This window comes from Corylus avellana, chromosome 7, assembly GCF_965113065.1.
Source record: "Corylus avellana chromosome 7, dhCorAvel1.hap1.2, whole genome shotgun sequence".
NCBI classification, from domain to species: domain Eukaryota; kingdom Viridiplantae; phylum Streptophyta; class Magnoliopsida; order Fagales; family Betulaceae; genus Corylus; species Corylus avellana.
The window spans coordinates 17,713,505-17,730,101 of NC_142496.1; the positions used below are offsets into that span (position 1 = coordinate 17,713,505).

Here is a 16,597-nt window from a genome sequence, read left to right on the forward strand (position 1 = left end):
GCTTGATGACAAACGTTCAGCCATGGATTTATGTGATGATGAACAGATTTCAAGAGACCCACAATACCAAAAATAGGCTTATTCTTTAGCAAGAGGCAGAAAGAAACATTATCCAAAAGCACTGAAGATGTATAGATTTAAGGATATAGTTTCTTTTACTTTGACAACTAGTAGTGAGGATCCATCATCTGTTCAAAATGGTATACCAAAAGAGGTAGGAGTAAAAAAAAAAAAAAAAAAAGAAAAAGGGTAAAAGTAGGGAGTTGGTGGAATTGCTAGAGGCCAAAAAAAAAAAAAAAACACCTAAAGGGTGCACCACTTGTTACTCTAGGGTGAAGTTGAAGCAGGCACGCTCGGGCGAAGTCATGGTGTTGCTCATGCTCCTGCGGGGTGACGAAAAATAAACCTACCAAACATTCATTTGAGGCTTCCACCTCCCACCTAAGCAATGCAGACAATCAGAATTCCCTTTGACCAAAACAGTTCACATATACACATCCTTTCTGAAAAACAAAAAAAAAAAAAAAAAAAAAAAAAGTCAATGTGGCTACTGAGTTGATCGGCATAAAGAAAAACTAACTTGCCTATAAACTCCCTCATCCTCTCTATAAGCCCCTCATAAACAAAAACATAAACATAAACACAAACAACAGAGTCCAAAAATCCCCCCTCTTAACATAACTTCCCGGAGTAATCTGTTGCTTCAAAAGATTATGAGTTTCATTACTCTCATGGCTATCATTGGACGGGAACCTAAATTTTACATCGCAGATTGTAGTTTGTGAATCCTTTCAGAACTGCACCTGGGGGAAATTTTGATGGGTGGTGGCTAGATCACCGAATTGACGCCAAACAAATTTACAAGGTACAATGGAAACTAAAAAAGTTGAAGTCATGGTGTTGGATGCCAAGCTGCTTCAACCAGGATTCTGCAGCACTGTAAAGATGGATCATCCTTTCACGATCAGATGTATGTGGCTTTATCCAAAGATCTCCCTGCAACTTGTAAGTAGCCAGCCCAAAGGGAGGAAGAGAAATCCCACCACCGCTTTCTTCCTTAGATTTATCTCCTACGGTTCTCATTGCTTCAGGATGTAACGTCTCTTTTCTGTTAATGGTGTCTGCATCCTCCGCTGCATTGTCTGCAAGAACAAGCAGGAAACAAAGAACTTCTAAGCAGTAGATTGTTGCGAAAACGAAAACTTCACTTCTAAGTAGTAGATTGTTGCGAAAACAAACACTTCACTTCACTTCACTTCTAAGTAGTAGAGTGTTGCGAAAACGAACACTTCAGCGATGGTTCCACACGTTTATTACTACTATATAGGCAAGTCATATATGTCAAATCATGATTGAATTGCAATGTAAATAGCAATTTTAAGTTTGAGAGAGTACTTGCTGAGGATCAGCAGCTAGGATATGATATTATATATATGGAGAATGAAAACAGTAAGATCCAACTTGGTCCCATATCTTCGACTAAATCTAAGTGCTTTTCACGTTGCTCGTCTGATGTATCAGGATATCTGTTGGAAAACCCCAAACGATAACAAAATAATATAATTCCAACCTAAACGATGCACTCATTATATGTCTGCATGTCTCAGGGCCAGCCAGATATTTCTGAAATATGTAGGAACAAAATAACCAAAAAATAGTGTAAAGTTGCCAATGCAAAGTTAATCAATAAATTGAAAGATTAGCATAGGAGGAAATGGTGTACAGCACTGCAAAGGATAGCTAGCCACATCTACCCTATCACCCCAAAATAATTAGTCAAGTTATATTTGAAACTCTCCAAAATCGCTTATAAAGCCCAACCTCACTTAATAAATAACCAATGTGGGTCTTAACACTTAGTGCATTTATAATCAATCCACTCTATGGGCTGTTCACCTTCCCAGTGTAAGACGGGGGTGTTACAATCCCCCCTCCTCTTCCCTTAAATCCCTAACGTGTTTGTCAAAGCCATTTCATCCAGTGCTCCAGTACCACATGGCATTATTAGATGGGTCTAATACTATTTGTAACGACATAGAAAAAGTGCTAGCTAAATCTGTGCTATTACCTCAAAAGGATTAGTCAAATTGTAATTGAAACACCCTAGAATTGCTTATAAAGTCTAGTTTCACCTAGTAAGGAACCAATATAAAACTTAGCACTTATGAACACCTTTATAATCCATTCACTTTTATATTGGCTATTCATCTTCTCAATGTAGGACTGTAGTGTTACAACATGGGAGGTTGTTAAATGCACACAACTTATACAAGGGTTGTAGAGTGTAGTTAGCTAAGGATGGATTGCCAATAAACTACCAAAAAAATGCCATATCAGTCTTTTTGGCCAGTTGTATAGTTGATTTAGCAATACTTTATTTAAACAATGAGATTGAAAGAAAAAAAAAAAAACTTAATGATTCTTCATGTGTATCTCTTCCTAGTAAAATAACTCAAATTTATTCTTAAATTGATTAGTGGAAAGTCAAATACCTTGGAAAGTTGAAGACAATGTATGATAACTAAGGAAACATGCTGACAAGTCCTTTTCGTTTTTCTGGCTTGGAATGTGATAAATGGGATACCTAATCAACAACAAAAATTAAAACAATATAAATTTACTCTATCAAAGTTAGAAAATAAAGCAAGGTTATTTCAATTGATATAAATAAAAGGCTACGAAAACAAGCTATCCCTGTGCCCTTTTTTTTTGGTGGGGGGGGACCAAATATTCAACTACTAGAAGTAGATAGATAGATTCCATCATATGTCTCAATTTAACATTCACTATTGTAACTAAAGTTGCTAATACGTACTGAGGGGCACCCTTTAGCTCAATTTAGAGCATCTATGAATTTAGAGTGCAAATAACAATAATAACAGCTTCATCCCTATTGAATGAAGCCCTTTGCAAATGTATGTCATTGCTAGCTGACATCTGATGGTGAGCAATCACAACAGATAGTTTTTATGCTGAGCACACCAAATATAGCAAGAAAACTGTATTAGAGCAATCCACTGAATGCTATTTACCAACATGATTAAAAAGATAAGGCTAGCTATCAAACTGTATCTTTACAATGCTTGGGCTTGGATATGGCTCCACATTTCTTTGACTACTTGGGCGCACATAAGCAGGAAGGAGGAACTTTTATTGCCCGAGCAATCAAGGAAATGGAAGTAAATTGTATAATTCATTTATCACCAGCCAAAAATTGTTATCATAATCCTGAAAGACACGTTAAAAGGACAACTAATCAAGCTTACCAAGCAACAGCCATCCAACTCGCTGGGGAAAGATCCACATTCTTGAGTGTCATTAATGAGGGATAATTCTGAGCTAATTCAGTTATCTGAAAGAAAAGTTCAATCACAAAAGCAGAGATTAACTAAATCAGATTTCACTGTTAGATGAAAGCAAGATTGCGATAGAGATTAACAGTATGCTGACTATGTGAGTAAAACAGGTAAAGAGCAATGCCTTGTCCATGAGTGGAACCCTCCAGTAGGGAGAAGCCATCTCAATGTACTGCAAGTAAAGGGAGCCAAGCCTATCCCTCATTGGCCAGGAACCCTCCTGGTCTAAGCATGAATCCTCAGAAACAGCATCCCAAGCCTTGCTAGAGTTGTTGCTCAGACACGTTGATAGGTTATCACTCCCACTGTCATCACTCCAAGAATCGTTTTCAAATTCCACCACATCACTATCCTCTTTACGATTCCTACAGGAGGAAAAAATGGCTTGATCGATCTCATTGCCAAGAATCATAACAACCAAAAAACTAATAAAATGAATTTGGTCAACAAAGCATAGAATGAAATAGTTCCCATACCTTGAAGCGGCAGCTGATTTGTTAGTGCATATCTGAAGGGCGGAAAGATATGGAACATAGTATTGCATAACAGTTTCACCACCATTCAACAGTACTGGGGTGCCAGCACCATAGGCACTCCATTCATCATAGCATTCCCAGAGATCTCTCAACGTGAAATACTCAATTGTGTCTTTGCCAGGTGATTGCCAGAGGCTATTTAGATTATCAAAGCAGCTCTGAAAATATTTGATAAGACAAGAAATTGAGGAATGCATTCAATATCCTTTAGTCTTAAAATGGGATTGCAATAGTTGATGAAAGGAACAATAGATAGTGATATTAATTCTTTTTTAGTACTAATTGTAGGAAGTAGGTATTATTATGATGTTTGTGTCACAAAAGATATAATCTTCCTAAGTTTGACCTCAAAATGGGAAAGAACATGTTTAAAAGTTCACAAAAAGGAGCTTCTTACACCACATCCAGAAGTTGCAGAGATGCAGAACTAACTCCTGAAACCCGCTAAGCAGTAACAATCTGACTCTAAAAATTTCCCTTCTTTAAGGCCAAAATAGTATAACAATCAATCTAATTTGCATGTCATCATGTTGAGGACCACTAAGCCTCAAAAACATAAACCGTGTATATCTTCCAAACAGAATTCAATAGGCAGAAAGCAAAACTTTGATCAGTACATGTACAATGAAGTTGGTCATTGACTTCATCAAATTGGAACCATTTACAGCATGTGTGGGTTTGTGTTTGAGAAATAGAACTTTTAAGTCAAAAAACACTTTTTAGCAAAAGCTTCATTTTTAAGCTCTTCCCAAACGTGCGTTTTAGCCATTTTTAAGATTTTCAAACCCTTAACAGCGTTTTCAATTTTTTTTACCAAATTGGTTTTTTTTTTTTTTTTTCAAACGGACTTTTTTTTTTAGTGTTAAACATATAGTTAAGCCTCTCAAACGCATACCCAAACAAGCCATTAGTCTCTCATACAAGAACTGACGAGACGATAATTCTTACATTTTCCTCGAGAAAACCAATAGGTGTCAATAAATAACCAAAACTAATAATAAAAAATAATAATAATAATAATAAATTGAGAAATTGCTCCGGAGTTTTGGCTTTGGGTCTTGTTTCCCGTCCAATTTTTAACAACAAAAATACCAGTTGTCCTATTTCCACGTAAGCCCAATAAAAACTTTCCATGCATATTGATCCCATATTTTAGAGACCAACATTACAAGAATCCAAATTACTGCGTTTGAACAAAAGTATAATTGACACCCCCACAAAAAAAAATAAATAATAAAAAAATAAAAAAATTCAGAAAACACCTATAGAATATTCCAAGCCTCGAAGGGATAATACCAAAAGTGGGGGCTAAAGAACAAATATCGTCTCTGGGCCCAACACTATAGACAACAAGTTCTCTCCTCTTCTTCTTTTACAGACACAACAGACACTCGATTGTGGAATATGTATGCCAAATTCAATGGATAACTAAACAAACAAAACAAAAATTAAGCATATATTTAAACCATGTCCAGATAATTACGAAAAAAAAAAAAAAAAAGTCTCTAGATTAAACTAATACTGAAATATAATATTTAATCTTTTTTTTTTTTTTTTATCAATGCAAAACGTGCTGTCTATTCATTCAAAATAAAATATTATCAATATCACATTAAAAAAATCATCTCCCCTAAATTGGGATTTCTTTCTGCTTCCCCTCTGCAATAAAATATAAATCACGCATACCACATGCTGCTTCAGTGATTATACATTAATGGGAAAAATGGATTAAGAGTCCAAACAAAACGCAACAATTCATAACCAAACCGTAAGGAAAAAAAAAAAAAAAATTTTAAAAAAAAAAAAGGAAAAACGCAACCATAATCAATATATGAAAGAGAAGGAAGAGGGAAAATTTACCTGAGGAAGGGATCGGGAAGGGACAGTGGGAGTCACATATTGAAGAAACCTCTCCAGATTTGAAGACATTGATGGGTTTGTTTTGTAAATATCCTCTGAAAGACCAAGAAGGCTCATATAATAAACCTATACAAAAGGTGTAATATATAAGAGTATATAATTACTGTTCATGGATTTTGTTCGGTATAACAATCAATGGAGTTAAGGAAGCGAGCCCAAAATGGGAAAGCACAGTCCAAGCATGGAAGATATGCTGGAAAAGAAAATCACTTTCCTTTTTTACGAAAACCCACAATGTAATCGCCCAAAACCCATTATTTCAAAGCAATAAAATAAAGAAAAAAGGAAGAAGAAGAAGAAGAAGAAGACAAAGACCCTCTCTTTAATATCAATCTCTGTGTGTATAAATGCGGTTATTAACTAAAAGGAAGGTGGAGGAGGAGAAGAAGAGGAAGATGGGAAGTGAAACGCTTGCTCTAAATCTTCAGACTTTGTTAATATAAACTCGTCAGACAGAGAAAAGTGAGAGAATTTAATGAATTCAGCTCAGTGGGAGAGAGAGAGAGTGTGTGAGTGAGAAACAATTAGTCGGTGACTTTTCAAACACACGAAGAAGGTGTCGAGGATGTGTGCGTTCGCTTCGCCGCGTGGTGTGGGACGCTGTGTCAGTGTTGTTTTGCTTCTGTCTTCTTTTCTGTTCCCTTTCGTTTTTTATTTTATTTTTTTATTTTTAGATGGATAACAATAAAGACAAACAAAACCGACGAAGTATTTTTCAAAAAAAAAAAAATTCAACATAATTTATAATAATTACATGTATTTTTTTTTTTAGTACGTAAAAGTCACATGTTCATTTAATAGTAAAAATAAACTTAAAAAAAAATTTATTAAAAAAATATATGGGTCTTACATGTTATTAAAAAAATATTTGACTTTCATATACTAAGAGATACATGTTATTATTATATATTAGGTTTAAAAAAAAAATTTCAACCCAATTTAACAGAAAACTCTATCCAAACAAAACAATAATGTCATCAAATTTAAATAAATAAATAAAAGATTTAAAATACAGTGATAAAAAGTATGAAAAATTCAATTACCCCTTAAATTACTACTTTATTGTTAACGTCTTTAAACTATCAATTTTGTCAATGTTTCCTCTAAACAATCGAAACAATATCAATCCTCTCAAAGCTAACAAAAAGGCAAAAATTACATTAAAAATTTTAATAAGACAAAAATATTTTTATAAATTCGAAAAAAAAAAGGTTAAAAAATTGACCAATTTTATTTTTCTTTTTTCTTTTTTTTTTTTTTTAGGTTTTAGTCTTTTTGGATATAATTTTAATATATATTTTTTTTAAAAAAATTTATGAAGAATATTTTAGTCATTGGGAGGACATTGACATTGTTTTAATAGTTTATGAGTAACATTGACAAAATTGGTAAATTGAGGGGACATTCACACAATAGAGGTCATAGATCGATAAAAGTATGTGTATTGATCGAGCTGGAATTTAAGAGGGGATGGTCGAAGGCGAAAAAGGTAATCAGGAATGCTGCCAACGAAGTTCGTTATAACGATCCGTGATGAAAGTTATGGATCTCAGTATCGGAAACTTATTTTAACTTATTTCTTGACCAGTTTACGAGAAGCAAGCTAAAAACACTAAGAGATGATTGGGCATCGACGAAGAAGACACTGTATAAAGCGGTGAAACAGAAAACTAACAAGATCGGATATTAAACTTAAAAAAAAAAAAAAAAAAAAAAAAATGCTAGAATCTAATAAAAACTCAATATTTTGTCTATAAAAGTTCAAGTGGCAAAATGTCACATCATATTTTTAGTGGAGGGAAAAAGACAAAAAAAAAAAAAAAAAAATATGGCATCTTACTACATGGACTTTTATGGGCAAAATATGAAATTTTTATTAAATTCTAGCATATATCTTAATAGACTCTCATACGACTGCCAAATAATTATGATGATGTGGCAGTGAAAATTAACCTTTGAATCCACATAAGCTTGTAAAAATAAAAATAAATGGTTGATATTTACTTCCATATCATATGACAATTACTAAATATAATTTATCATTTTAAAATTTATATTCGGATTAAAAAAAAAAATTGTTTTTGTTTATTTGTCGGTCTGGTGTAGGCATTACTGGCCTTAGGCCTCCACGCAGTCACGCACGCACGTGTCCGGTTCATGTCTCTCGTTTTTTCTTTGGGGCGTTGGCGGGTCACAGGTCACGTGTACCTTTTTGGATTTTCTCGTCCAAAATCTTTAATACGTAATCTCTTTGGCTGTTCCTCGTTTGAGTTTCTGACTTGCGAGTCAAATGTTGTGGTCGCTCTTGGGTCCAGCTGGCTGAGCTCAGCTGAGTTGGACAAAGTATTCTTATCCACTTATCCGGTTAGATAAAATAATTTAAATTTTAGGGTTAAATACCAAATATTCTTCTGGAATTTGGTAACTTTATTTTTATTCCCTAAGATTTTATTTTTATCACAGGACCCCCTCTGGGGTTTTAATAAAGGACCAAGTTAGTCCATCCGTTAGTTGACCGTTATGATTGACACGTGGACCAATCAGATGTTGACACGTGGCACTTATTTAATTTTTAAAATTTTTTTTTTAAATTAAAAAAAATGTATTTTTTTAAAAAAAAATAAAAAATAAAAAAGAAAAAAGAAAAGGAAAAAAATAGGGGTGGCTCTTTTTTTTTTTTTTTTTTAATTTTCATTTTTTAAAAAATACATTTTTTTAATTTTAAAAAAAAAAATTAAATAGGTGCCACGTGTCAACATCTGATTGGTCCACGTGTCAGTCCTAACGGTCAACTAATGGATGGACTAACTTGGTCCTTTATTAAAACCCCAGGAGGGGTCCTGTGATAAAAATAAAATCTTAGGAGATAAAAATAAAGTTACCAAACCCCAGAAGAGTATTTGGTATTTAACCCTAAATTTTATTTTGACTTTGCAAAAATACTGAAATATAAGGATGAAATAAGATTCTTTTTTTTCTTTTTCTATAGAGTTTAAACTTACGTAAATAAAAAATACAAAAATTATTTGTCTATACAACAATTTGCACTGTACTTATGTTTTTTAAAAGCTATAAGCATACGGAGAAATGTTAGAGGTCAATATTTTTTTTTATATTTGGCCTATCTCATTTTACAGATTAATCATTAGATTTGTAGACTTATGTGGACTTTACATTAGTTAATGATAGACTCCACAAATTTAATGATTGATCTATTGAATTTATAAGAGAATATAAGCCAAATATAAAAAAAATTATTAACTCCTAACATTTTGCAGACTCCCCAATGATTCACTTAAGTCTGTCCCTGTTGAAATATTTGATGAGATGCTAATTTAGTAAGCACGATTTACTTACCAAATATATATATACTCCCCAATGATTCACTTACGTCTGTCCCTGTTGAAATATTTGATGAGATGCTAATTTACTTACCAAATATATATATACTCCCCAATGATTCACTTACGTCTGTCCCTGTTGAAATATTTGATGAGATGCTAATTTAGTAAGCACGATTTACTTACCAAATATATATATATATATATATAACTTTGGTTCATTAGAGGTCTATTTGATGTAGAAAAATGCTAGATTTATTAACAAATTTTATAAAAAATATTTATAACACGATGTGGTACAATATAATTGAATTTTTCAAAAATTAAATTTATTTATTTTTCAGTCATGTTATACCACGTCATATTGTAAAAGTTTTTTATTTTTTTGTAAACTTTTGTTTATAAACCTAGCATCCTGCGTGTATGCACATATCTTCCATTGAAATCTGTCTCCCATGATATAGACAAAGTTTGATATGACAAGAGACTTTACCAATTCATTCACATCATGTTTAACGACAATTATAACAACGTAAGATATTATTTCATTTTTCTAATTACAAAGTAAATTTAGACTAAAGTCAACTTTTCACGATTCCAAAAGATCAATTGCAATAGTACATAATAATATCACACTAAAATTGAGGCCATTATCTCTCAGACGGCAATCAGATTCTAAGCCAATTGGTTTGTGCATAATTCTCTAGATGGATCTCCCTTATCCAGTAAGAGCATCTCTCACCCCCATTTGGCCGACCTAGGGGTGGTGAATCACCCTTGTGGCTCATAGGTTGGTTCGGTGATGTAAATCGGAGTGCTTGGGACTTTATGAAGAAGACTCGGGTATATATAAATATGAAGGGATCCTAGGGAGTCAAGACGACATCACAATGTCCGAACATGACATCCTCAGTGTTCCGACATTGTACCTAGATTGAAGTTCCTAGAAATCCTGTCGGACATGGCTTCGGGCTATCCGAACATGCTGGCAAAGTGAAGTCCCAGGAAATCCTGTCCAGGCACCACTTCTGGCCGTCTGAATGCCTCTATGTTTAAGTTTATGTTTTTTATTTATTTGGTGCCCGTTCGGAAGGAGGTATGTCATGTCCAGACGGCCTGTGTAGAATTTTAAAGCCAACTTATTTCGTATTATTATTAGGAGAGTTTGGGGGCCTATAAATACATGTTTTTAGCCCATAAAATGTAGCTTTTGATTATATATTTTCAGTTTTTATGAATAAGAAGCCTTAGAGTTGAGTTTCTTCTATATTTTCATTCAAACCCTAGATAAACTCTAGTGTTTTGAGAAGATTTCTTAGATCTTTGATAGACTCAAGGTCTAATTAATATTTATCCCTTCTTCTTGCTATTTATCATTGCATCATCATAAGTTGGTATCAGAGCTCAAGTTACTTTTCATGGCTCCATTGACAAGGGGAAGGGACAACCGCTATGCAAACTTGAACGATGTGTATAAGCGCAAGGAGGTAGTTCATGCAAAGCAATTGGCGGCTCGTTGGCAACGCATGGAGGAGCAATTAGAGCTCATGAGGGGCTAGATGGAGACCCTACTACCCAATTTACCAACATGGGTGGTCCAAACAGTTGTCGTCATCAACCCCCATCGCACTTTGCAGAGGAGGAAGATGATTACAGTGATGGGAATGAATCCAGCAACCCTTTTGCGGAGCGCAAAGTGTAGAGACGTCAACCCCCGGCACAAGTTTATGCTAATCGGTGGGAGAATGGGTTCAAACATGACATTCTGGAGTTCTAAGGGTGTTTACAACCCGAAGAATTTCTTGATTGGGTGGCGGCTGTTAGAAAGGTTTTCTAATTCAAGGGGGTGCCTGAGGATCAACGGGTCTCTTTAGTCGCAACAAAGTTCCGGGGAAGAGCTGCTGCATGGTGGCAACAATTGAAGCAATCTAAAGTGTGGCAGGGCAAAAGCAAGATCAATAGTTTGGAGAAGGTGTTGAAACACATGAAGGCCGCTTTCTTGCCCCACAACTACACCCAAACCATGTATCAACGGCTGCAGAATTTGGGCTAAGGTTCGAAGTCCGTGGATGAGCACACAGAGAAGTTCTACAAGTTATTGACACAGGTAGATCTGGCCAAATTTGATGATCAGTTGGTGTCTCGGTACATTGGGGGTTTGCGCCAATAGATCCAAGATCCATTGAATCTCTTTGATCCTGTCAACGTGTCAGAGGCTTTCGATGTGGCAAACCGGGCCACAGGATGGCGGATTCCCACAAAGGAAAGAAGTATGGTAAGGGTCTACTTATTGACTCGAGAGAAGCCTTCAAAGAGAAAGGTGATAGGGTAGATCAAGAAGCAACTTTTGATGACTGCGAGGAGGTTGATGAAGAGTTTGTCAACAGGGATGATGGTCCTCTTTTGGCGGTAAGAAGGGTGTGTTTTACACCCCGAAAGGCGGAGGGCAACGATGGGTAGCACCATAACCTCTTCTAGTCTACGTGCACTATAGGGGGTAAGGTCTACAAGCTCGTAATTGATTCGGGCAGTTACGAGAATGTAGTGGCGGAAGATGTAACACCCCATCCTAATGACACACAATATTGTCTGTTTTGGGCTCCTCCAAACCAGACTTCCCAAGAGGTCACCCATCCTAATACTACTCTCGCAGAATCACGCTTAATTGTGGAGTTCTTATAGGTTCATGACCATCACGGCTTTAAAACGCGTTATTGTCATTAAGGGTGTAAGTATATATATAAGCACGTTTCCATTTCCATAGCCAGGCGATATGGGATGCCACAATCACCCCCTCTTAGGACTCAGTGTCCTCGATGGTGACCCTTATGGGATTAGCCCATTCTTGGCATCCCAACGAGTGCCTGCTAGTGACCTTTCCTGGTTATATGGTGTCCAATGATGGGTTGGCAGTGGATGAGTCGAAGGTTGAGGTTGTTAGGCAATGGCCTATTCCCACTACGCTACACGATGTACATAGCTTCCATGGGTTGGTGTCATTTTATAGGCCTTTTATTCATGATTTTAGCACCATTATGGCGCCGATTACGGAATTTATGAAGACGGGAGAGTTCTCATAGAGCGATACAGCTACTACCTCCTTCGAGTTGATTAAGCTCAAGTTGACCACGACCCCATTACTTGTCCTTCCAGACTTCGACTTTCCTTTTGAGTTGCACTGTGACGCATCCAAGGTAGGCATAAGCGGTAATAAGTCAATGAGGAAAGTCGATGGCATACTTCAACGAAAAGTTGAGTGATTCAAGGCTCAACTATAACACCTATGAGGTGAAGTTCTATGCATTGGTGCAGTCATTGAAGCATTGGAGCTCTTACCTCGCTTACAACGACTTTATCTTGTACTCGGACCATGAAGCCTTGAAGCACCTGAATAGTCAAGATAAGTTGTCATCTCGGCATGCAAATGGGCCGCATATGTGCAGCAATTTTCCTTCACCAACAAACATAAGTTAGGAGTTTTGAAAAAGGTGGTCGAGGCCCTCAACTGGAAGACCACACTCTTGACCACAATGAACATGGAGGTACTTGATTTTGAACTTTTAAAAGATTCATTATCTATTGACCCGTTCTTTAGTCCTATTGTTAGTGATGTGACGTCGGGAGTGAGTGGAGACTTTGGTTTACATAATGGGTTTCTCTTCAAGGGGATTCAACTATGCATTCCCGAAGGCAGCTTGTGGTTGAAGCTTATTCAAGAGCGTCACATGAAGGTCACATGGGACGGGATAAGACGCTCCAACTAGTGGTAGAACAATTCTATTGGTTGAGTATGAGGAAGGAGGTGGAGAAGTTTGTGAGGAGCTGCCGGATATGTCAAGTGTCCAAAAGGATGGCTACTAATGCTGGATGGTATATGCCACTTCCTATTCCGGAAGGGCCAAGGACCAACGTGAGCATGGACTTCGTGTCGAGGTTACCAAGTACCCAAAAATGTAATAATTCCATCTTTGTGGTAGTTGATAGATTCTATAAGCTGGTTCATTTCAATGCTTGCAAGAAGACATTCGATGCCGTGAATGTGGCACAATTGTACTCTCAAGAGGTCTACCGACTCCACAGGTTGCCATTGTCCATAGTCTCCGACAGTGACACGTGGTTCCTTAGTCACTTTTGGCGATGTTTGTGGCAGTTGTCTCACATGAGACTTGATTTCAGTAGTGCCTACCACTGGCAAATGGATGGACAAACAGAGGTCTTGAATCATTTCTTGGAGGCCTTACTTCGGAACTTGGTGGGGGAGCATCACAAGTCATGGGATCAGAAGTTGTACCAAGTCGAGTTCGCCTTTAACCAGTGAACCAGTCGGAGTACCAGCCTTAGCCAATTCTCCATCATTTATGGGAGTAATCCTCGTGCGCCGTTGGATTTGGCGCCCATTCCTAACTTAAAGAGAGCACATGCTAAAGCTGAGGACTTAATTGCTTAGATACAAGAAGGCTACAAGATGACCATCAAGAATTTACAAGAGTCAACGGCGAAGTATAAGGTGGATGTGGACAAGAAGCGATGTGCTCTAGAGTTTGAGGGGGGGGAGGGGGGGGGGGGGGGATTTTGTGTGGGCTGTCTTGACTAAGGATAGGTTCCCTGTTGGTGAGTACAACAAGCTGGTTGTCTACAAGATTGGTCCTGTAGAGATTGTTGAGAAGATTAATCTGAATGCGTATCGGTTGAAGCTTCCCAGCCATATGAAGGCGTCTGATGTCTTTAATACAAGCACTTCATTCCATTCACAGGGTACTCTTTGGATGAGAATACGAATTCGAGGGCGAATTCTCTCCAACCCAGGGAAGATGATGTAGATTAAAGTGCTTGGGAATTCATGAGGAAGACTCTGACAGATGTAAGTGTGAAAGGTCTGAGGGAGTCAAGAGGAGATTGCAGTGTCCGGACATGACATCCTTAATGTCCAGACATGGTACCTAATGTGGTATTTTTGTGTCCAAAAATATCAATAATAAAAATAACCACTCGCAATAGGACGAATCCTTGTAGGATAGGCTAAAAAGAGGGTGTCGAACCTCAAGGACTGCAGGGGTTTTGTTATCAAATTTATGAGATAAAAACTAAGGATAATTGCCTGTAACCCTACCAGACTGATCAATGCCAGATTTGGGGGCATTACAAACCCATTCTGAACTAAAAATCCCTTATAGTCCTCATTTCAACATGACATAAGGTTCTTATATGATCTCTAATATCATAGTCCTAAACCACAATAAGACTCTCATACAAAACATGGTATGGCTAATATCATTAAGCTACTAATCTATCGTTAATCTTGTATTAAAACCAAAACCTAGCTAAGGATTCAAAACTACAAGTTAAGCTACGAAAATGAACTAAACAATATATAAGCAATAAGATAACAACTTAATAAAACAAATAAAAACAAGGTAGGCTAGGGTACTTACCTCATTTGAACAACAAGAAACCAAGAGAGCTCATTCTCTCTCAAAATCATTCTCTCACTCTAGGAACAAATTGATAGAAGGGTGCAAAAATAGGGTGAGAGGGCGAAGATGGGGGTATTTATAGGAGTACAAGGGTTGAGGTGTTATTTTTTAGTATTGTATTATATCGAATGTTTAGACTATATTGTATCGAACATTTGAATTTAAGATTTCAAACGAATGTTTGGTTGTACGATATCAAACGCTCAACTACCCAACTTTGAACGTTCCAGTAGGATCGCGAATGTTTGGCTTTCTACCTCGAGCATTCAGCTGAGACAAAAAAGTCAATATTCAACCTCTATCAAATCCTAACATTCTCATTAGTTCAATTAAGACTCACTTAGCCCTAACTAATACTTTAGGATATTACAGTATGTACTTGTGGGTGACATAATTAGGATCATCTTTGATGAGCTCGATTCTGTGTATTCGAAGTACAAGTGGGATAGTTATGAAGATGCTCATAACGAGATCATTGAGATTCTTTTTACTTAGTTTTATCTTATTAAGAGTAGACCTTGATATTTGATATCATGTGGGATATTATCATTTTGGAGATTGCTTAGCTATTCGTTGGTTTTGAAGATATTTTGGGAGAATTTTTATACTTTGATACTTAATTTAACTATTTTCGACACTTAGTATTTGTTCTAGATAATTAATGTGTTAATTTTATAGATTGGTTCATTCAGTGTCCAAAACTTTATTTTATGTTTTGGGAATATATGGCAGCTTATACTTAGGTTCTTAGTTGAAGAAGATGAAGAAAATGTTGAAAGAAAAGTACAAAGTTTGGTTTCCAAACAAGACGAAGAAGAGTCCAAACAACATAATGTAAAGGCCAATCCAAAAAGTACCCATTACTAGTAGAGTCCAGACGGCTGAGCAAACAAGCCCTCTCGGGTTCATTGGTGTCCGGACAGATAGAGTACATGTCTAAATGATTCCAAAAACATCTTGTTGGCAAGGATGTTCAGATGACACTGCCGATAGAGCAAATCTAGAAAAAGGCATGTCATGACGAGACATATCTGATTCCGGACAGGCAGAGCGATTAGCATTGCGAACCTTAGTTCCGTCTAGAGGCGTACTCTCTAGAGTTTTTCATCATGTCCGAATGCCACTGTCATAGGTTTGCAATTTTCTATTTAAGGACTACATTCTCACTAGAGTTTTTCATCTCCCAGTGGCACAAAATTTAGAGAAACTCAAAGGAGAGTTTGTGAGAGATCGGGTCCAAGGACTTGGTGTTATACAACAAATGTCACTTGAAGAAGGTACTCCATAAGATCATCATGTGGATCAATTGGAGGGTTGAAGAAGACAATAGAGTGTTGTGATTGCACCACGTCAACAATGGAGGAATGTGATGGGACTACACAAACAAAGTATCGGTGGTGATCAATAAGGATTCTACTAGGTGAAAATTGACAAACATGAAACTTTCTAGAGTAGAGAATGCGTGAACAAGAGGTCATCCTATTATCAAGGGCCTTTCTGAAATCCAAGATCTCTTCCACAACGAAACCAAACCTAGGAATTCTTCAAGTTGCAAAAAACCTTGGAATTTTGGTATGTTGAGCTTAAAAGCCACCTTCCAACTACTAACATTGTTAGGAACCAAGGGATGCTCCTTCCTTGTGACACACTATGCAGAAGACTTGATAGGACTCCATTGACACTATTTGCACTATGAGCCTCTTTATTGATAAAACTGAATAAAAATAAAAATTTGGCACTCAAGTTGTCTTTATTATGCATAAATAGAAGTAAGGGGTGCAGCCTTAAAAGCAAAATTATAAAATAGAGATTTTTCACTTAATCCTCCCTGAACTTCCATCACTTTTTTAATTATCTCCCAAAGTTCAAAAACTCTCATTTTAGTATATCAAACTTTCAATTTGTTGCAATGTCACCTGTTCGTTAGGTTTTTTCGTTAAATCCTAAGGAATGGGTGTCACAATTATCAA

At 36.5% G+C, this 16,597-nt stretch overlaps 1 protein-coding gene across 1 annotated transcript; it reads right to left on the reverse strand.

The window, feature by feature from the left end:
- Positions 1-651: 651 nt before the first annotated feature.
- On the reverse strand, positions 652-6,346 carry LOC132184758 (uncharacterized). Its single transcript, XM_059598500.2, has 6 exons — positions 5,753-6,346; positions 3,833-4,050; positions 3,481-3,721; positions 3,267-3,352; positions 2,493-2,584; positions 652-1,142 (listed from the first exon to the last, which is right to left on the reverse strand). The coding sequence occupies exons 1-6, from the start codon at positions 5,867-5,869 to the stop codon at positions 859-861; spliced, it is 1,038 nt and encodes a 345-aa protein (XP_059454483.2). The 5' UTR covers positions 5,870-6,346; the 3' UTR covers positions 652-858.
- Between the last annotated feature and the right edge of the window lie 10,251 nt (positions 6,347-16,597).